General features: G+C 38.6%; 2 protein-coding genes and 1 long non-coding RNA gene across 4 annotated transcripts in view; 1 reads left to right on the top strand and 2 right to left on the bottom strand.

The window, feature by feature from the left end:
• TAMM41 (TAM41 mitochondrial translocator assembly and maintenance homolog) overlaps positions 1-20,933 on the bottom strand; it is a 130,512-nt gene that overhangs the window by 43,571 nt on the left and 66,008 nt on the right. The window lies entirely within an intron of this gene.
• The window catches only part of VGLL4 (vestigial like family member 4), a 92,405-nt gene that overhangs the window by 43,571 nt on the left and 27,901 nt on the right, over positions 1-20,933 (bottom strand). Inside the window, exon 1 of one of the 2 annotated variants that reach the window (XM_083796597.1) lies at positions 3,856-4,377. The exons of the other annotated variant lie outside the window; for it this stretch is intronic. Within the exon in view, the coding sequence (XP_083652723.1) occupies positions 3,856-3,937 (82 nt within the window). The 5' untranslated portion in view covers positions 3,938-4,377. Of the gene's footprint in view, positions 1-3,855; positions 4,378-20,933 lie in introns of those variants that run through there. 2 annotated transcript variants of the gene reach the window in all.
• LOC310880560 overlaps positions 4,519-20,933 on the top strand; it is a 32,472-nt gene continuing 16,057 nt past the window's right edge. The window contains exon 1 of the long non-coding RNA XR_014571758.1: positions 4,519-20,908. This is a non-coding gene — a long non-coding RNA (uncharacterized lncRNA). The remainder of the gene's footprint in view (positions 20,909-20,933) is intronic.

The following is a 20,933-nucleotide window of genomic DNA, read 5'->3' as shown; positions in this document are numbered from 1 at the left end:
GAAAACAGTGATATGAAAGCACTACTCATTAAACTGGCCACTGCTGGTAACTGGCAACAAATGTTTAGTAGGAGAGTATCAGATGTGTTTACACTAAGAATCAGTATCAAGATGCTGAGTCAACAAGTCTCTGCAATTATTTCTTCTTTTCTTTTCTACTGCACCAAAAACATTACAATTAATTGCTTGAAATGCTAATATAGTTGTCATTTTTCCATTGTTGAAGACTGAGCAGTCTTATTTCAATGGTTTAGAAAGCTCTGCCTTCACTGGTGAAGGAGAAACCATTCAAATATTCATTTTTATGAACTTGTTTAAAAGACTATGTTGTTAAGATTTTCCCCAAAGACATCACTTAAAACTGAGATTTTATCATGAAGCATCATGAGGAGCTCAAAACTACTAATTATATCAAGACAGTGCTCAAAAGGACACAAGTTAGCCATATGAAACAGAGCTCCCTGAGGAAAGGAAATGGCTTATTCTGTGGTTCAAAGTTATGGACTCCTATTCAGAAACCCTCTCACCTCATCCTTGGTTATAATCTTTTCGCTGGTTGGGGTTGTCTTAATTATACACGTGTGCAAACCCTTCCATCACATTACAGCATCACAGAGGAGTTGAGGCTGGAAGGCACGTCTGGAGATAATCTTGTCCAAACCTCCTGCTCAAAGCTAGGGTCAACTCGGAGGGGTTGCTCAGGGCCGTGTCCAGGTGGGTTTTGTATTATCTCCAAAGACAAAGAGTTTCCACAATCTCTCTGGGCAACACGTGCCAGGGTTTGACCACCCTCACAGTTACAAATAAACAAACAAACAAGTAAAATATTTTCCTTATGTTTGCAAGAACTGTCAACTTCAGTTAAGGTTTCATACTACAAAGCACTCTTAGCTGTACCTGCAACACAGCACTCCTTTGGGGTTAATGGAAGAACTTCTAGATCTCCCATTTTGCCCCCAACCTCACCAAAAGCCAATTTTCTGTCCACATGCAGATCCCATCCATATTAGTCATCATTCTGCCCTCTTCCCATAAACATCCACTAAGTAAGGCAAAGTGAGAAATTTGTTTCATGAACTGAACAGCACTGTCAATAAATGTTCTCACACTCACTGGAGCGTGATCGTGACACTACTTTTTAGGAACAGAATAAGATTAAGACAAATCTGAGGGTTCTTGCACCTACCAGTCAAGGAAGACTAACCAAGTGATGGCATTAACTCCGTACCTGGAAGCTTCCTAACAATTATTTGCTGTCTGGAACTCTTGCTGGGCAAAACCAAGGACTCTTCTTACAATGCAAACTATGCACTTTTACTTCATATTCATCTAAAGAGCTGCCAAAGGCATGTGATGGAAGAACTTTTCCCCTTTCTTACGTACCACAGTACACCTATTAACCATAAGTTGCACCTATAAGTCAATAGCATGTAATTCCAGTGGCTTGTGCCAGAGGTTAAAGATTAGAACAGCTAGTAAAAACCTTAGAAAATGATAATGGTACATTTCACCAGCATACAAAGTCTCCCAGTAAACAACAGCAAGTGCTTCAAGAGAAAATCTAAATGAATAAGGAATCCATCTCATTCATTTCCTGTAGGATATAGGCCCATAATTATTTCAGCTGAAATTTCAAACCTATTTTCACATCATACAATGTATTTGTGCCTATGTCTGCAAAAATTACTTTTCAGGAAGACATCTATTTATAAGTAGTTCAAGTATGACCTTCAATAAATTCTAATTAATTGAGTTTGAAAGGGCACTTTGTCCTCAATATACTTACTACCATAGCAGTGTCTTTGAAAAGACAAGATCCATCACTGCTGACACAACTCTCTTATAAAATAAATACTATGGCAGAGGCATGGAAGATCTGTAGGCATCTCAAAAACACCCTTAGAGTTCAGTGCAGATGTTGTCAGTGTTTATACTTTTTAAACCACTAGGATATAAACACCTCACTATAAACACCACTGAAGTTTTGCTTTTTTCCCCTTCATTTTTTGTGTGTTTATTTTAGTGTTAAAAATGTTAACTTCCATAATAAGGAAAATAGCAGCAGATGTTTAAGCTAAACAAAGACTGCTATAGTAGAGTGTATTCCTTAAGCTGTTCTTTTGCTTTTGAACTACTAAAGGAAAGATCTGTTCAAATAACAATTAATGGAGAAGAGGGTTGGAAAAAAGGGGCTGGAAAGAATCATCCATAAATATTAGGCATAACTTTAATGAATTGAACTAGTGAGCCAAAACTACAGTTTTTCTGCCTTAATCAACAAAACACTCAGAAACATGCACATAAGTAGAATTTTATGCCAAACTTTGTGGCCTCCAACAGAAGCTGTCACTTGTTTACGAACAACGCACTGGTTACTACAGAGAGCAACGACAAAGTTGAAGGATCCTGCAAGTTGTCTTTCTTTAACCAGCCCTGTTGATATAAAGAAGAAAGCATGGGATAGGAAAGAGATTGAAAGTTCAACTAATCTCACACTATCCCAGCTCTGAATTATTCAGTACTGGAGGGCAAGCTCAATCTTCTGTAAAAAGCTTTCTTCAAGCAAACATCTTTGTTATTTGTATAGGAAAGAAAAAGAAAGGAAGAATGAAACTGATATGTACAATTCTCCACACTTCTCACAGGAAGGAAATGTGGCCATTCTGATTTAATGGTAAAAAAGATGGTATTTTCCAAAGTGAGGCTCGGCTCCCCGTCTTATTTCTTATTTCTTTTTCTAAATGTAGGAATAGATAGCTCCTATTCCTATGTGTACTACTTATTGTTTCTTCCCTGACAACTACAGCAAGTTTATTTTCCAAATGAACATGGAAAATGTTCCTGCTGAATCAGAAAAAAGATTTCTGCAAGGCTTGTGTGTGGCTACAGCAAAAACAGTTCTACTGCCAAGCTGAATTAGCTCAGTGGTGCCTTTCTTTCCAGTCAAAGCCAAGCCATAACCACTTCTTCAAACTGCACGTAGATAAAACTCCACTAAGATTAAGAAACTGATTTTACCCTATTACCTCAGGCAACTTCAAAACAAGACTATTAATGCTTACAAAATGAAGAGCAAATGCCAACCTACATTAGCCGAAGACGACATAAGTAAGACTCAGAGTCCAGCAAAGAGAAAAAAAAAAAAATTACGTTTTCCAGCTAGTTGTGTAATTCTTTCCACAGGGGACTGGAGCGTGGGGTGGTTCTTGGGAAAGGAGGGGTGTGCACGGTGGAGGAGGGGGAGGCATCGCGCAGCCAGGGCTTTCTCCGAGCTGTGCAGGAAATGAGAAGTCAAACAATGGGCCGCTCTGTGCTCCGTACGCTGCGCCTCGGCAAGCCCCATGGCTGCGCACTGAGGCTCCTCATTGTTCGGCACCTCGCTGCTGCACCGACACGAAGTGAGTCCAAGGCGCACTGTCTAAAAGCGTCTCGCACGTCTAAAAGTGGCAGTGCCCGACTGCTAGGTTGGATCACAAGGAGAAATGTGAATTAACACTTGCACCCATGTTACAAACTATTTCCTTCACAGCAGCAGAAACTACAAACAAAAACTCTACCTGGCAGCCACAAAAGCAACACAGTCCTTTAAACTAATCTAACTAATGTTAGCTTTAAGAAAAAGAAAGAAAAGAAGAAAGAAAGAACACTAGAAATATTCTTTGTAAAACAAACAAACAAAACAGAAAAAATATGTGGAAAAAAAAATCCTTCCTTAAACAGAGCCTCAGCAACAACACAGACTGCAAGGTATCTTACAACCAACAGCACCGATCTCCTTTCGGGAGGAACATTTCATGCTTAGAAACAACAGAAAACACACCCGACAAGAGACGCTTTGTGAAACGAAAGCATTACCTTCATAGCACAGAATGCCAATATTGTTGTTCATCTTGTCCAAGTATTGGTAGTTCAACAGGTCCATCTTCATAAATAGCATTTATCGGGCTAGCAAAAAAGACCAGCTTGTTTGCTTTCGCCCAGGTTCAGGGAGAAGTAAGCCAGGCAAATGGTGCCGAGTAAGCTCCCGGCTCCCTAAACTTCACTAGCACAAGGCCCAGCCTTCAGCTAATCAAAACAAAGTATATTAAAGGAAAGTTGGAGGGATTAAAACACACACGCTCCCTTCCAAACTTCTGCAAACTACAAGTATATTGTGTCCTTCAGTACAAAGAAGACTGTCTGAAAACTTTTCAAGTCTTTTTCCAATTTAAAAAAAAAAAGGGGGGGGTGGGGGGAGGGGGGAAGAAAGAAAACAGAAACAAGGGAAATTTCCTAGGACAAAGACACACTAGTTCTCCTCACAGCCCGCTGCAAGTTAACTGCACTGACATGCAGGCTATGCTTGGTATGACTCGTATGTAAACCAGCTTCCTCTCTCTATCAGGCGGGGAGGACTGAGCATGCTCAGTGAATCCCTGGAGCTCTTCAAATGTCAGGGATATTTTCTGCACAAGATCAGGCTCTAAATGCACTAAGTGTTTGAAAGAAAGAGAAGGAGGAGGTGGAGAGCCTGCACAGAAGGGGCCTGTACAGAAGGGGCCATGTCGGAGCGGCTCCTGACAGGAAGCAGCGCTGCTGCGGTGCGGGGCGCGCGGCGTTGGAGCCCGGGGAGCAGAGGCCTCAGCGCGGGCAGGGGCCCAGCGGGCTGCTCAGCAACACAACTGCGTTAAATCAACCCTGCAAAAGGCATTGTTTCTCTTAAACCTTTACTTAATTTCCCAGCACGGCCTCGGACATGGCCTGGTATTGCTGCAGTGAAAATAACGCCATTTGCCAGGGGCAGAACAGCTGCTCCGTTATGATACAGATAACTGCAGCTAAGGGACCGAGACCCAGCGGGTATACCTGTCCGCATACACACCCTGCCGTGATTCAATCACACTGTTACATGTGATTTCTTTAAGGAATATTAGCAGTTAAAAATTTCTGTGTTCTGGATTTTTAACAACTGCCACCGCTCCACTTTACGTGACACAAATAATGGAGATTTTTACAGCAGTTGCTGTCATCCCAGGATGTGGTCTGCCCTTCTGCAGCTCAAACCTTGATCATAAAGGCTCCAGCCACTTCTACAGATGTGTGTGACTCATCAGGAGAGGGCAGGACATCTGTACGTATGTAAGCATGTGCTAACCTAATGGGCATCAGCCTGCATTTCCTGTGGCTGATCAACACCTGAAGTCTGATCTGACAGAAAAAGAGAAATAAATACTGAGGAAGTTTGGTCTAAGACAAAAAAAAAAAAAAGAAAAAAAAAAACAAAAACTAATGGAGTCCTAATTTTGCCGCTGCCTCTCTCTCCTCTTTGGCTTGGACCATAATTCTTCCCTGCCTTCCTGGGAAAGAGCATTTCAATGGTACACAAAGGAGCGTGCACCCACTGAGAACCAATAACACACTTTGATTTCCACCTTAGGAATTTCTCCACTTTGTTAGACAAGGGGAAGATAGTACTTTACAGAAGCACTCGTGGAATGACATTTTGTCAAAGCATGTTGAAAACTGCTGCTTTAAAATGTTCTGGATATTTCAGTGAGACTAGGTAATTTAGGTAAAGTTACTACTAATAAAAAGGAGTAAGAAATTTATCTCCAAGGAAGATTCTCCAGAACCCAAATAAAGTTTCTTCTCCCTTCAAAACCAAAAAGTAGTCATGTGCATTACCTATATGCTTCATTTGAAAGATAACATCCACTGAACAACAATGAATTTAATACAGCAAGAAACAAACTACCTGAAAGGAACCATTACCAGGAAAATGAAGGTCTAGAAGTCTTTTATTCATTATTTATAAGCAAAAAGGGCCCTCTCCTTACTGGAAGCATTATTAATCTTTAAGATTTTAATATGGTACAAAGATTTAATGGTTAAATGACAATATATTTCTCAGTATCTAATAAAAAGTGTTTTTTTGTTTGTTTGTTTTCCCCTCACAGGATTCATTACTGCTAAAGTTGCAATCACTCATCTCCAGACGTAAGTACTAAGTAGTACCTGGTATTTTCTAGAAAGAGAAATGTTTTTAATAGTGAGAAGAAAATTATGATTTTCAAGCATGGGGACCAGAAGTTTTAAGTAGCAGATCATGTTGTCCATATGCAAAATTCAAAGCTACTATACATCAATTTTATAGATTAAAACAACCACTTAATAAAGGCATCAAAAAAAGTGTTAGCCCTTTGTAGTGCAAACCGAGATAAAAATCCATACCTAGAACTTAACAGAAAGAGGCAAGTTTCTTCAGCATGAAATGCAAGTTTTTTATGTAGATATGCCAAAGCTTTCAGGGAAAATATTTGTAATATGTGAAGTTTTTAATAAGCAGAGCATCCCTGAATTTACATTACTACAACACATTTTATGGATCCTTAGGAGGGATAAGAAGAGGCAAGCATTGAATTTTTCCAGTTTAAAATACTTAAATTTTTACGAGAAGTGTAGGTGATGAGGAAGAAAAAAAGTAATATTCTAAATTTCTTCAGAGTAGTGGTCTACGCAACAGGGCTTGCAAATAATGTGTTAGCTATACAAGGACATTATAGCTCCTAGTCCAATATAAATTCCCCTCTACATGCAAAGATACATTTTTCTTCAAATTATTTGGAAAAGAAGTATTGGGTATTGTCTACAAATCACTCACTCCTCACTATTGTTGTCCACACGCTAATTAAGAAGTTGTCCTCATTAGACCAGCAGTCACAGCTCTACTGGTTTTAGACAATGGTGATCATTTTATTGTATGAATGACTTCAGTATACACTATGATTAACACTTGTGAAATGTTACAGAATGAACTTAGATGCTGCATGTTAAATAACAACAACCTGTTACCTGGAAGCTTTATCAATACCTAAATTAAAATATCAATACTGAAAGTAGAGGAATGCCTGGTTAAAGAATAGAAAAGAAAAATTATCAATGTAAACACATCTCAAGCATTCCAAAGCCCAAATCCACTGACATGAAATAAGTTTTCTTTGAAAGAAAACTTTCAAAAGCTCAACAACCAGAAGACATTTACTCTTAAATAGTGATAGGTTTGCTGTAAAGTACTGTCTGCTCTTGAAAGCACAGAATTACCAACTGCTTCATCCAAACTGCTGTTCATCAAAGTCTTCACCAGTTTGAGATACCTTCCACCGAACTGAGAACAATCACTGCATCAGCAGATTAGATGCAACATACATAGAAAAGCTGTTAACATCACCCCAGGACCTTTGTTAGTTCTTACCTGTTCTTCTGTACATTGATGGTTGCAAACACAGTTATATGCTGTACTATCTCTGTTTTATATTAGCTAGAGTACTTCCCATAGCATTACACACACTTTTCTTTTGTAAGGCAGATAAATACCCAAATCTATATATAAAATGTTTAATACACTGGAACTTCTGACACAACAGCATCCCCTAGAGGTAATTGAAAATCCACATCTTTCTGAATCACTCTGGACTTCACATCAAAGTCCATTAAATTTGACTCTAATTAGCACACATAGCAGATGAGGTAGTTCAACTTCTTAGTGATCTTTGGATTCACTTTAATAGGAAAAGCAAATTCAGTCTTCACAGAAGAATGTCTTATTTAAGTATTCTGAGACAAGGAAAGCAAAACAAAACAAAAAAAAGCAGTTCTAAGAAGTAGGTAAATCACCATTGTCAAAACCAGGGAACTATTTATGTACTTAGATAGCTAGTGCCTACATCAAGGAAGGAGTCAAACTTGGAGTTTGACAAGATTTTTGTGTTGCTTTTCTACAATTCTCATGATAAAAAAAATAACAAAACTGTCCCTCTTAGACAATACAGTGGTATGTCTTCAAAAGTTGTGTGAAGCAAACGGTACAGTGGCCTCAACATCTACAGTCTGTATGCTTTCTCTTGACTAGCTTATGTCTGGTCAGATGGACCGATGCACTTCAGTAGCTGAAGCACATCAGGAGCACTCTTAGTGAACCTCCTTCAGCTTCTTCTCATCTGAACAGAATCTCATTTATGGCCAAGGCCACCCTGTGACAATGAAAGGAGGGCAGTTAGGAGATGCACTGTGAAAGCAAACTCCTGACCCAGTAAGAACACTGGTGCCAGCATACCCAGTGCGACTAGCCAAGAGCTGATAAGCAGAACAGAGTATTTTGCAGATTTAAAAAAATCTTGACAAACTTGTCTTTTCAAAGAGTTACAGTGTACGTTACAAATGTTGTACATTACTGTATCAATTACTAGTTCCTAAATGCTGGTGGAACTCTTCCACTATAAAAATAAATAAAGCTGGCTTATTTGAGCAATAATAGGAATTTAATTTAAAAAATAAATCCTTATACTTGTGTATTGTTTATCTGAATTTCTGTAGGAAATAATGGAAAAAATCATGGATATATTAAATCTGTAATACTGGATTTGACAGTAAGAATTTATATGATTCTTACAGCTCTTAAACATATAGTGCGCTGCTTCAGAACAAACTGTTTCAAATAAGCTGCCACGGAGCATTCTTTTCTACCTTCTCTCTGATGTCCTTAAGCCTGCCCAGTCCTCTACCTCTACCTCTGTCCTCACCTCACGTTTTCGTACTCTCTCCCAGAGCGAGTACTTTTCTCTCATAGAATGGCTCGGGTTGGAAGGGACCTCAAAGATCACCTAGTTCCAGCCCCCTGCCATAGGCAGGGATGCCACCTACTAGATCAGGTTGGCCAAGGCCCCTTCCAACCTGGTCTTGAACGCCTCCAAGGATGGGGCATCTCAGTCCTGTGCTGCCTTAGGCAGTAGCACTGAAGGGCCTGCAAAAAAGGAATTGGCGCAGTTCTACTAGTTTGGTCCACACTCCACACCACACACCATCTTTCAGTGGGGAAATGTATGGCACTGGCTGAGAATCAACACTGTAGAAGAAAGATCTGCAATCCACTCACTTGGATGTGACTCAAATTTCATTCGTGATGATCATCAGCACAGAGGAGCTATTTCAACAGTGATCAATTTTGCAACTAAGAAAAACTGCAGTCTTTATAGAGGTGTAACACACCGATGTCAAACACCGTACAGTATTACCCCATATAACTCCCATTTCTGAATGGACAGAAATATGTTACAGCTCCTGAGGTCTGGCAGGCGTTTATGATCTATGATCTAGCTGATACATCAATATCCTTAATGAAAGAGGCAGAGGAGTACTTCAGATATAGGTTTTACCTTTTACTTCAACCAAAAACAGAGCAAATTTTAGTTAGCAGCTGCTAGGTGGCGATGTGCCTGAAGGAAAAATACTGCTTGTCCTTTTCCTGATACTCAACTGCAAAGTTGCTGTACTTACCACCTACTTTTTTTTTTTTTTTAATTTCAGTTAGAATACATTTCACAGAAAAAAGGAAAATATAAAAACTTCTCATTTGAGCAAGATGAAGTATTTGCTTTTAAATACACCCAGATATGATAAGGAAATACAGTTAACAAGTATGAAACACTCAGGAAATTCAGAGATACATGATAAGGAAAATGATGTTTAATGTTTCCCACAAATGGCCATCTCCTACCCCAGACTAAACTCACCCCACTATTGTACCATTGGCCTAAGTAAATAAAAAGTTAGAGGATAGAAGACCGGGGGGTAAACATAGGCAGATGACAACAACGTTTTTTAGTGAACAGTAAGTAGGAGGAACATGCAAAACACACATTCTTCACATCTTTCTAAAACTAAGTAACTGTTCCACAGCTGTGGAAAACTGCAGGGCAGTGGAGGCAGAGAGCCAGGTGATCGCTTCCATGTTCCACAAGGTGAAATACAAAGAAGAAGAGCATTCACTAGCACCTGATTTATCTTGACTTACTTCTTTGACTGTTTGCTCAAACAGAACAGCAGGCAATGGAGATCAGATTTACCAAAAATATTCGTTTCACGGTAATACCTTGCAATTTGTAATTTGTTGGTGTTTTTCTCTTTTTATTCTCTTAAGCCGGGTTAAAAACAGTTTAAAAATGCAGCTATAATATGTAACAGATAAATCTTGTTTATCTAGGTTGAAAAATTGTTATTTGCTGATTAAAATCTTGATATTCTTTCTTGTTATTTGCATACTATTTTGAATTTCTGAAGGGTTGATGATAATCAGAAACATAATTTATCTTGAGCAACAAGAATCTCATACACCATCATGGCCTCCAGATGCACACAGTGAAGTGTTAACTTCACCATGTTCTAAAAGCTAAAATATAAAGTGATGAGGAGGGAAAAAAAAAATCAAGAAGAAAACCTGAAAAGAGTGCATTAAAGAAAAAAGCTAGTCAGCTTGATGTGAACAGCTTATGCATCTGAAACTCTTTTTACTTAGAAAAGTTAGGAGCCAGACCACGTTTAGAGGCTAGATTTCAAAATTACTGTGCGTATCCCTCATCTTCGGGAAGAAGCAAATCCAGTTTCCAGAAACCACTAATTACAGGGTTTAGAATAAAGCAAAGGGCTCTAAGATTGCTAAAGTCTTTGAAAAGATTTCCCCTTTATTGCTAGCTTGGCAAGACATCAGATATACTCACAGGGACTAATTCGACTTACATGTCAACGTATGTAAATCTACTTAAGTGTGTAGAGTTGACCTTGTTTGCACAAAGACTGAATGAATATATTATAGGCAGCACAGGTAACAATCTTATAAATTAGATTAAAAAATGAATTCCAATGCTATCTTACAGACGACTGTGTAGCACAATCAGCTATAACTTTTGTCACAGAAGAAATTAATTTTGTCTTTTGAACGTCGAAGTAATTACTTATCCTTGACATTCGGATGAAAATGTTAATAAGCATTTATTACAGGATCCAACTATATAACTTGCAAGGTATTACTTCATTAAGTGAAAAAGAAATTTCATTCAAATTTTAAGATTTCTTTTCCAATTGAGGGTCTTGTTCTCTACGATTGAAAAAGTAATTGATCTTAATAAATCATTCTATCCTAAACAAACAAACAAGCAAACAAATGAACAAACCGAAATTAAAAAAAAATACGCTCACTTATCCCAAAATGTAGTGTTCTCAAAAACAAAGCAGCCACCCAGGGAACAGTGCCTTTTCTTGAGATGCTGGTGATCTGTTATCTTCTGCATCAAGCAGCAGAAGACAAGAAATAAGAAGCACCACATACTAGCTATCGGTGTTGCACTTACATTATTTAAAGCAGTAATACAAGGAAGAATACATTTTAATATGTCTGTGTACAACATACACTCACATCCATATGCATGTGTATAGTATTATGTATCATACATGTAGAATGTCAAAAAAAAATTCTTCATTCCTCTAGCTACTAGGGAGAATGCCCATGTTGTCCATAAGTACAACTTCACAGGACTCAGAAGTAACGAAATAACACTCCCAACAACCCTTTTTAAGAGAAGACCTTTCAGAAGTAGTCAGCCCTCCCTGTTCCAAAATACTTTTATAAATTTCAAAAGTTCATGGTCTCAGAGCCTTTTCAAGCGCTGACAATGAATGATGTGGCATTTACGAGGAAGCTGAAAAAAAGCTGACTTTTTCCAATGGATCAAAATTATCATTTCTAGTCCTACAGGTACACAAGATGAGACATTTTCCCTTCCAGAAAGTCCATTTTCAGTCTCAAAATCAGATGTAGATATTGCTGAAAACTCTCTATTTTCCAGTGGAGAAACAGCTGATTTTTCTTACTTGGCTTTTGCTTTCCCCCTCACCTCTAAAAAAATGGCAACAAGTGGTTTTAAATAAAGATTTTCACATTTTAAACAAAAGATACTTGTTTTTATTATTTGTTATTAATTTCCAGATTTCTGACAAAACAGCAAAGTATTGGGAATTTGTATGTATCTCATATTGTTTCCTCTCTGCACAGCTGACACCAGCCCTATCACACAGGGGTCACAACTACCACTCACCAGTTTAACAGGAGAGACTGTTGTACAGCAGGGAAAGTAACAACATGAGGCTTCCAAACTGCAGTGCTAAAAATTGCATTTTAAAACCAAATGTTAGCATTTGATTTCCCACAAAGAAGTCCAAATTTCCCTTTGATGAATCCTGCCCACGGCAAAAATTTTACTCAACAGTCTGCGGGACTACAGACAAATGCAGCTGTAATTTGAGAGTGAAGACTATCAGAGCACAAAGCTTTGACTTGGTTTTGTCACTTGCTTGTCTTCAATCCAGTTGTCAATGAAAACATGCATTGTACAGCCATATATCCTGCCACTCTCCTTACCCCAAACTTGGAAATGGTGGGCAAGTGTCAATGATACTTCAAAGAGAGCTATAGTCCTCAAAGATAACTGTGCTCCTGTCCTTCCTGTGAAAACAGTGGCAGGGAGAGAAGACTGACCACAGTTATGTCACCACTCTGGGAAAAGCCACAACTCAACTGTTGTCCCTTCAGGAGTGCTGGCAGGAAGAAGCAAGCTAGCCCTGACTACGGAGGAGGGAAAACAGAGGTAGGGAATAAAGGATAAAAACTACCAAATTTGTAACAGCAAATATGGGCACGTGTCAGGTAACCTTGTGCATGACAGCAGGACCTGGTCAGTGTTTGCCTGTCACCACACCAAGGCGTCATTGATAGATGCAAAGCTGAAACTAACACTTTATGCTAATTCCAGTTCCCTTCAAAAAAAGTGCTTTAAAACTGTAGAAACCCTCCTTCCCTTTTCACTACCATAGGTTTATGTTTCAGTGACGCTACTTCATACTCTTCCCACAAAACTCATATGCAGGAACCCCTTCACTTCCTGAAATTCAGTGCTTCCCAAACAAGGAAAATATTCCCAGATGCCCACAAAATTTCCTCAGCTTTTTAAAGCATTTCCCATCTTAACATCCCTTCTCATTCATCTCAAAGCTTCTCTCTCTTTCCTTCCAACTGTCCCAAACACCCTTTCTCAGGGCACATTCTCCAACTGCCCTGAATTCCCCCCACACTTTCTCCCTGCACTAAAGCAGCTCCTTGTCTCTTCAGCCTCTACTTACCAATCACCCCAGAGCCTCCTGTCCTCTCTCACAACACGTTTTTGCAGCCCTTCCAAGCCCAAGTGTAATACTCTATATCAGGCCCTACAGTTCACTCTGACTTCTCTATAGCAGCAACGGCTGCTGCGCTTCTCTAGCTCTGGGTGCTACCAATCCTGGAGTAACAGGCCTGAGCGCACAGTACTAAAAGATGTATGATCCCCAAAATGAAACGAAATGGCAGATCTCACTTTCAGCTTTATACCTATTTATACTTCTCTGACTTGGTAATTTGCCTCTCGACCTTCCATTTCCTTTCTCTGAGCCACAGCTACAGGAACAGAGACTCAGGATACACAGCATTTACTTCTATTAACCTGGTAATACAACATCATCTTCCCAAAGTGCTAGAAAAAGGCAGAGTCATTCTGGGTATAATGGAATCTACATACATACTCCTTCAAGGGTTTTACTCTCAGAGGGTAAAAATGACATACTTTTGTAACAAGACTGGTGGCTAAAGAGGATGAGGTCCTAACAGTCCCAGCATCTTCTTCTGATAGACTCCACTGTGGAGAAAATTCCCCTCGAGATAGATCTCAGCTCCCATGCAAGAAAAAAAACAGCTGTAGAAGGTGAGCTGAGGGTAGCAGAGACTTACTGTCAGCTAAGCCGATCTAGCTCTCGCACATTTCTCGCTCAATAGACTGAATGTCACAATGTACACTTTTGGTTTTGGTATCATGAATCCAAAATTACTTGCTATTATTACTGCTGCTATTCAATTCACTCAGCTCTCACCCGTTAGGCTGCTGGTGTGTAGGTCACTCCTGTAATCTGCTATGGTCAACCAAACCTGTCTTTATACAGCTTATCCTACAGAAATAAGCCCCGCGTACCCTCTTAGGGATTTAAAAAACACAGGCACAAACCATGCTTATCAAAAATTTGTGTTGACATGTACCTTGAGGGCCAGGTGAAAAAAAAAAAAAAAAGGAAAAGTAATAAGGCAGCTCCAGGTCAACAGCACATAAAAATACAATATATCACTTCAGCATGTACAGTGTTACTCAGATAGCAAACTTCCTTCACTTTTGTTAAAAGCTCATCTTGTGAATGTGAGAGTCAAAACCACTAGCCTAATGGAGACTGACATCTACAAAAATAGATTTATGCAACTTCTCATTATGAGTTGTTTTTAAAATGCTGCCTAAATATATTGAGATTGACATAATACAGGTCGTCAGTCTGGGTTGACTACAATTTAGACAGACTTAGTACAAAGCATTCATTGTATATACTGAATCTCCCGTGGCCAGAGAAGTCTGTAATACCTGAATGTTATCATTCTCTTTCCTTTTTATGCATATTACTCATATAAAAGATGATGCATTTCTGAAACCAGCCTTTTCTTTCAGAGATGCAGAATATTAAATTTATTAACATCACAGTGTAGTTTGCATGTGCAAAGGTCATTAGTGTGCCTTAAAATTAAATAACTGTATAGGCAAAAGCTAGCCTGTCACTAATTTAACCACACATTTTTCACACGTGGCCTATAAATCAGAAGATTATATATAAATGTTGCATTCTTGAAGTTTATGTTGATTAGGACTAGTACCAGTGGCCTCCTTATTTTCCATAAAGCAATGAATAGATTGCACAAAGACAACAGTATCCATCTTGAATGAAAATATTATCTTAGTGCAACCTTATTTATACAAATAGAATAGGCACTTATCTCAGGTCTCCATTCAGAAACTTAAGGAAAAAAAGAAACTTTAAAAAATACCAAGGAAACAATTGCAGTTAGCACTTGGCAGAAGATTCATCTCTGTAGCAAACAAAACAAATTCATTTTTTTCTAATTATATCACACCAACCCTAAATGAGGAAACTCATGCCACTGATGCTGCCATACTGAAAACCTTATTAGCAAAATTTAACTAAGAATATGAATGTATTAATTAAAAGCTAGGTAATCGCCATATGCTAGTGCAGAACTGGAATTGTCCAGATATCCACTGCACAGAATAAATTCTGTGCTCTGCCCTTTCACAGACCTAGAATTTGGCAGGACAGAAAGAACATTGTACTTAACTCTTCAGTTTAGCCTTCCACCCACAACATAAAATTATGGCTCACGCTTACTGTATCAAATTCCACTTGGGGACATGGTTAGAAACAAAAACAATCTGATCCCATTGTGAAATAAGGCAGTAGAAAATTACTAAGCTTTACAACAAGGCTAAACTATTGCTAACCATATTTCAGCAGAAATACCCTGTTAGTATGACTCCACTCAATGCAGCAAGCATACATAGGAATACAATATGCAAATTAATTTACTATACAAAGTACTATTTGCCTACAAATGATTCTTTGGAAAAGGAAACACATAGAATCATAGAATATCCCAATTTGTAAGGGACCCACAAGGATCATCAACTCCAGCTCCTGGCTCCACACAGGACTACCTAAAAATTAAACCATATGTCTTGAAGCATTCTCCAAACACTTCTTGAACTCCACCAGGCTCAGTGCCACGACCACTACCGTGGGGAGCCTGTCCCAGTGCCTGACCACCCTCTCAGCGAAGAGCCTTTTCCTAAAATCCAAGGTGAACCTGAATATTCTTTTTATCAACTCACTTGGAGATTGCCAATAATATAATTCCCCAACTAACTTAAGAATATCATTTACTTATCCTTAAATAACAAGAAGAAAACCATTAGAACTGATTAGTACATGTAGAAGGAGAACAGGAGTCTTTTCTATAAGTGATTCTTTTGAGACAAGATAGGGAACCCCATTTAAGTGAGGTTACTGCACTTTCAACATAGACTACACTTTCATTTATTCACAAATACATTTTTTTGGAGCAAAATGGTAGGGCAAAAACTTAATTACATGAGTCATATTATTGCCAAAAATTCTGGGCTTGCTGCTTCCAGAAGTTAGAGAAATTAAACTGTCACATGAAAGCAATTGCTCTGGCGTGGTAAGAACAACTAAATAAGGAGTCGTATCATTGGTCTGAATTACTGATTTGTTGAAACAATGACAAATGAAGAGACAAATAGACATAACGTGTACCAAGAAAAGCATTTAAACCATGCATGAAAGTATGCTTTATATCCCCCAAATCAAAAGCTCTCAATTTACAACCTTAATAATCAGCATAACTGAGTTTATGTCAGCCTTGGTAATCAGTCTAGAAGCCAGACTCCAACACATGCGAGCCGCCCTGACTAAACTACTCTACAAAGTACATGGCCCTGAAATGCACGTGCACATACCTGAGCTAAGTCTGGTTTTGCTGGTAGCCTTAGCTGTGCAGGTTTTCTTTCTGTTATTTAAAGGTAGAACTAGTATAAAGGTTATAAAACATAACAAATAAAAAAAGCCGAAAATCCTGACCTAAAGGTGTTCTGTCCTTTCCACTACATGTCTTAAGAAGCCGTTTTCAGGATAAATACTGTTACATATAATTTTTACTGTGGAGAAATGTTTAATGAGTATTACCATGATTGAAAAACCCAACACTCTCAAGTTAAAAAGTGATAGAAAAATGATTTTGGGAGGTAATCCTGATTTGCCATCCTTACACAGTTTTATTGTATAATCATATTTGATTACCTCACAGGCTACTATATTCCCACAAGACCTCACCTCATTTTGTGTAAAGAAAGATTTACTGGCTCTGGTCCTGAATAATGATTGAATTGAATCATATCAAAGAGGTGTTGTAAAGATTAATTAAAGGTTTATGAAGCTTTGTGACAGTACAGTGGTGTCATACAGAATCCTACAAGGAACTGAATAATCCTGCCTGTTGAGCCTTGTTTGAATAGTGGGCAGAAAGTAAAGTTTTGGCTCCACACGAAGCAACGCAGAAAAAAATCAGATAGTTCTCTCAGTAAGCACTGTGCCTCTCACTAAATGAGACTGAGGCCTCATGTAAAAAATAGCTTACGATGAGGAATGCTCTATAACATACAATTTTAACATAGAAGCTGAATTTAAGCACCAACTTCAAAACATCTTTCCAACACAGTATTCGAGTATATATTATTACTTTCCTCACAGGGCAAGTGAAAAACAAAAGAACAACCCCGCAGCTACTCCACAATACTAGCCGCCACAAGAACTAACAGGGAGGCTGAAATACTTCTGTCTGCCAAACAGGCAAAATGCTTAGCAGCCTCTTTTGTCTTGTCCCTTTTCCAATTGCTCATATTGCCCTCTTTCTCATACCTGGCCTCCTATGCCCGTCTCAGTGCCCTCCTGCAGCTAGTCCTATTATCTGAGTCTCAGACTCCCATGTTCATTTCCAATACCCTTTTACTAGTACCTACTTGTCCCAAAGTCTTGCCCAACCAGTCCCAATTCCCATATTCTCCTGCCAAAATCCATTCTTGCTTTCCAAACCACGCCTTCCTCCTCAGACACCTCACCTCGGCCTGCTCGCCCCTGAGCCTTCAGCGCGGGAGGCACCATCCCAAGCAGCAGCTCCCCCTTGGGCACCGCCAGACCTGCGACCGGACGAACGCTGCCAGTTCTCACTCTGCCTCGCACAACAGCAGCCCCACTCACCATAAGAAGTACGATATTCATTGTAGGCAGAAACATTCACATTTTTAGGGACAACCACCTTCGAGTTTCTTGTTACCTTAAACAGATTTTTACACAGTAGTAGGAAGTATGTGTGTGACACAAAGGTCAGACCTCAACACCTCCTCCAGAACAGAAGCTCACCAGAATGAATGTTCTTCTAACCACGCAGAAAATAATGCATTATTTCCTTTCTGAGTTTTGCTTTTGAAAATTGGTAACTCATTCTGAAGTTACACAAAAAGAATTGGTCATTTTGTGTGCGTGTGGGTTTTTTTGTTTGTTTTGGTTTTTTAAACAAACACACACAAAAGGTCAGGAAAAAAGCACCACCCTATTTAGACCTTTATCATGAAAAATCACATCCAAGGCTGTTAAAATCCAATTTAATATTAATTAGAATATTAATTAAGATTAGGATTTTACGAAGCCTCTTGTCACTAAAAAAAAAAAAACAAAAAAAAATCAGTGTTACCTATTCCAGCTATGTATACACACATGTAGTGATTTCTAAAAAAAATAATAAAATAAACCCAACAAACATTAAATCATTAAAACAGAACTGAAGTGAAATACATTTTCCCATGCATGCTGTTGACTGAATTACAATTAAAAAAAATTAAAAATATTAGCAATATTCAGCTTAGCTAGAGAGAGTAGATGACCTATTTTTTTTTTTTTTTAATTATTTCATTTTATTTATCACACTATTTATGTAGATTACTAAATCATTTCATGTTCTCAAGAGTATTTAAAATTATGCTTTGGACAATGCCACTCACTGATATAAGAATAGTAGATTATATTAATACTGTTTAAAAAAAATTTCAACTTATTATTCTTTTTCATTTTTTGATCTAAATATCCATAAATCAAATCCTCCATTAAATGACGGTAAGATCCTTTATCAAAGAAAGCAGAGTAAATATTGCCACCAAAATTAATCCTACGGGCTATAGAGAAAGAGGATTAGTGAAACAATTCACGGCATCTCTTGTAAGTCAGAATGTATTTGTCACACCAGGTAGTAAAACACTGTGATGCCTATGCACACGTTACAGCCTACAAAGTACAACGACAACTATTTGCAGTTAAGAGAGAAATGCAACAAAACCAGTAAATAGAGTCACCATTTCCCAGCGTTTTACCCGAGTCTTTCCTGTACTAGTCATTTTGGTTGTGGATTTAAACATCTAAATGGTGAAATTGTGTCTAGAAAAAAAAAAAAAAGCAATCATAAATAAATAAAGAGATCAGTACACAAAGACAAACTGCGTTTCAGCTTTCCTCTGCTCAGCTGCATAACCAGCCCAAGCTTCAACTCCCGACACGTTTTCATTGGCTTGTATGTTGCTCTGCCAAAACTCATTGACAGCACGCACTTACCAAACAGCCTCTAGGGCAGGGCGAGAGAGCTTCTCTACAGCTGGGGAAAGCAGTTAAACCGTTCTCCTCTGTGGTGATATCACACACTCTTGTCCACACTTGCAGTCACATGAAATGCAAATCACAAGATATGTGGATGAATAACTAACAATTTAAACCCACGAGCACTGGAGTTGAAGAAGGATAGGGCCCAGAACAGAAAGCATTTCCAAGTATTTCATATATGTCTCCAGAAAAATTAAATATAGCAGAGAGATGACAGCGCTGGGGTCAAAGAGAACAAAATCCTGATGTGCCTGGAACAGTATTCATATTTCACATTTCCAACTACGATCACAGACTGCGTAAAGAAAATGAAATAAGGAGACTCCAGTTCTGACAAACTAGAACCCAGCAGTGACCTTGCCCCCATTTCCCCCATGTTCTTTATGTTGCAACTTCATAATCTTGCAAAGTTTTGCAAGACTTGTGTTTTTCTTAAAGCTCCATTTCTCCCAAGGGCACCTGAAGAAATTACACTTAATTTATTTTTACCTTTTAAGCTTTTAATTCTAAAGGATAAACAAAGAATCTGGTAAATTATAGCTCAAAGTGGGTCCAAAAGCTCAAAACTAGAAAGCAGTGAAGTCTTATTAATTGAATAATTTTGAAGGCCGATCCTGAAATGCTAAAATGTTTGGGTTTGGCATAGCACAAAGCTTTAAAACAACATAGATGGATAAATACTCTTAAAAGGTTCTTTCTTACAGGTCTCATCCATCAAATACACTTAATCCTTTCAATACTCTCTTCTGTCTCAGGGCGAGTTTGCTATCATAAGCTTTCTCTGAAGTCAGATATTCAGGAAACTCATAATACAAAATTGAAGAAATTGTCATTTGGAAATATTTACAACAGACATCTTGAGAGGAAATTTTCCAGTTACTTTCCACAAAAAGAATGCAACTAAACCAAACTGAAGCCACGTGATCAATGTTTTTATTAAAATACATTTATTAAAGAGACTTAATTTTCTAACATCTAATACATACAACATATTAGAAATATGTGCATAACAATTTCTATCTCCAAGGAACCTAGCAAACATGAATATATTCAGTTTCCTCCTGAGGCAAGTATCACGCCTATATCACAGCTGGAGAAATCAAGGCAGGAAGATGAAATTTACCTGGAGGCATAGAAGCTAGTCAGTTCCTGACTCTCTGCACCAGGCCAAAGACCACACCTTGCTTTCATCCACTCTAGTAATTAAAAATAAAAGAATTCTTGGTCTGTATATTCTTTTCAGGCAGAACCTGTCTGACCTGCTAATTTACTGACAATGTCTTTAAAAAAAATCACAAGACAGCCAGCCAGTGGAGAACCCTGATTAAAAGAATCCTGGCACTACATGTTTCTTGTAGAACACCTACCTCCTTTTCCTTACGCGGCACTGTGGTTGTTCCATACACCACCCTCTGCAAAAAGCTCAGCTGGGGCAGATGCAGGACATAAATTATACCAGACCCCTGTCCTAGGGAGGGAATGCCTTCTCTAAACATTGCTTACAGGAAAACAGAGAAATTAATTCAGTCATTGGGGAAAAAAAATAAATATGGAACTTTATTTTTTTCAGATCAAGGCAGAATGAACTATAAAGAAACTGCAAAGTGGTAGAAATTCACAGAAGGGATGCTGGTGGAGCTCAGATTCTTCCAGGGACTGCAAGGGAGAGGATTTGATCTGCTCACAAGAAAGTGCAGCCTGCATTTGCCCTCTGCAAAGTCAACTGCTTTCATAAAAGTGAGTGAAGGCAGCTAAATCTTGCCTCTAAGTCCTGATTTGCAAGCCTGGCATCGCATTAACCGAAATGTTGCTGCGGACAGCCCTTGGGTAGGCAGCTGGTCAAATTGCACATCAGCTGACATAATTGGATTCTTCTTGTAAACCTTTATACACCCAGGTGAGCATAATCTGTTTCTGAACTA

The sequence above is a fragment of the Anser anser genome (genome assembly GCF_964211835.1).
Source record: "Anser anser genome assembly, chromosome: 12".
Classification (NCBI taxonomy): Eukaryota; Metazoa; Chordata; class Aves; order Anseriformes; family Anatidae; genus Anser; species Anser anser.
This window is presented reverse-complemented; position numbering and strand designations above follow the sequence as displayed.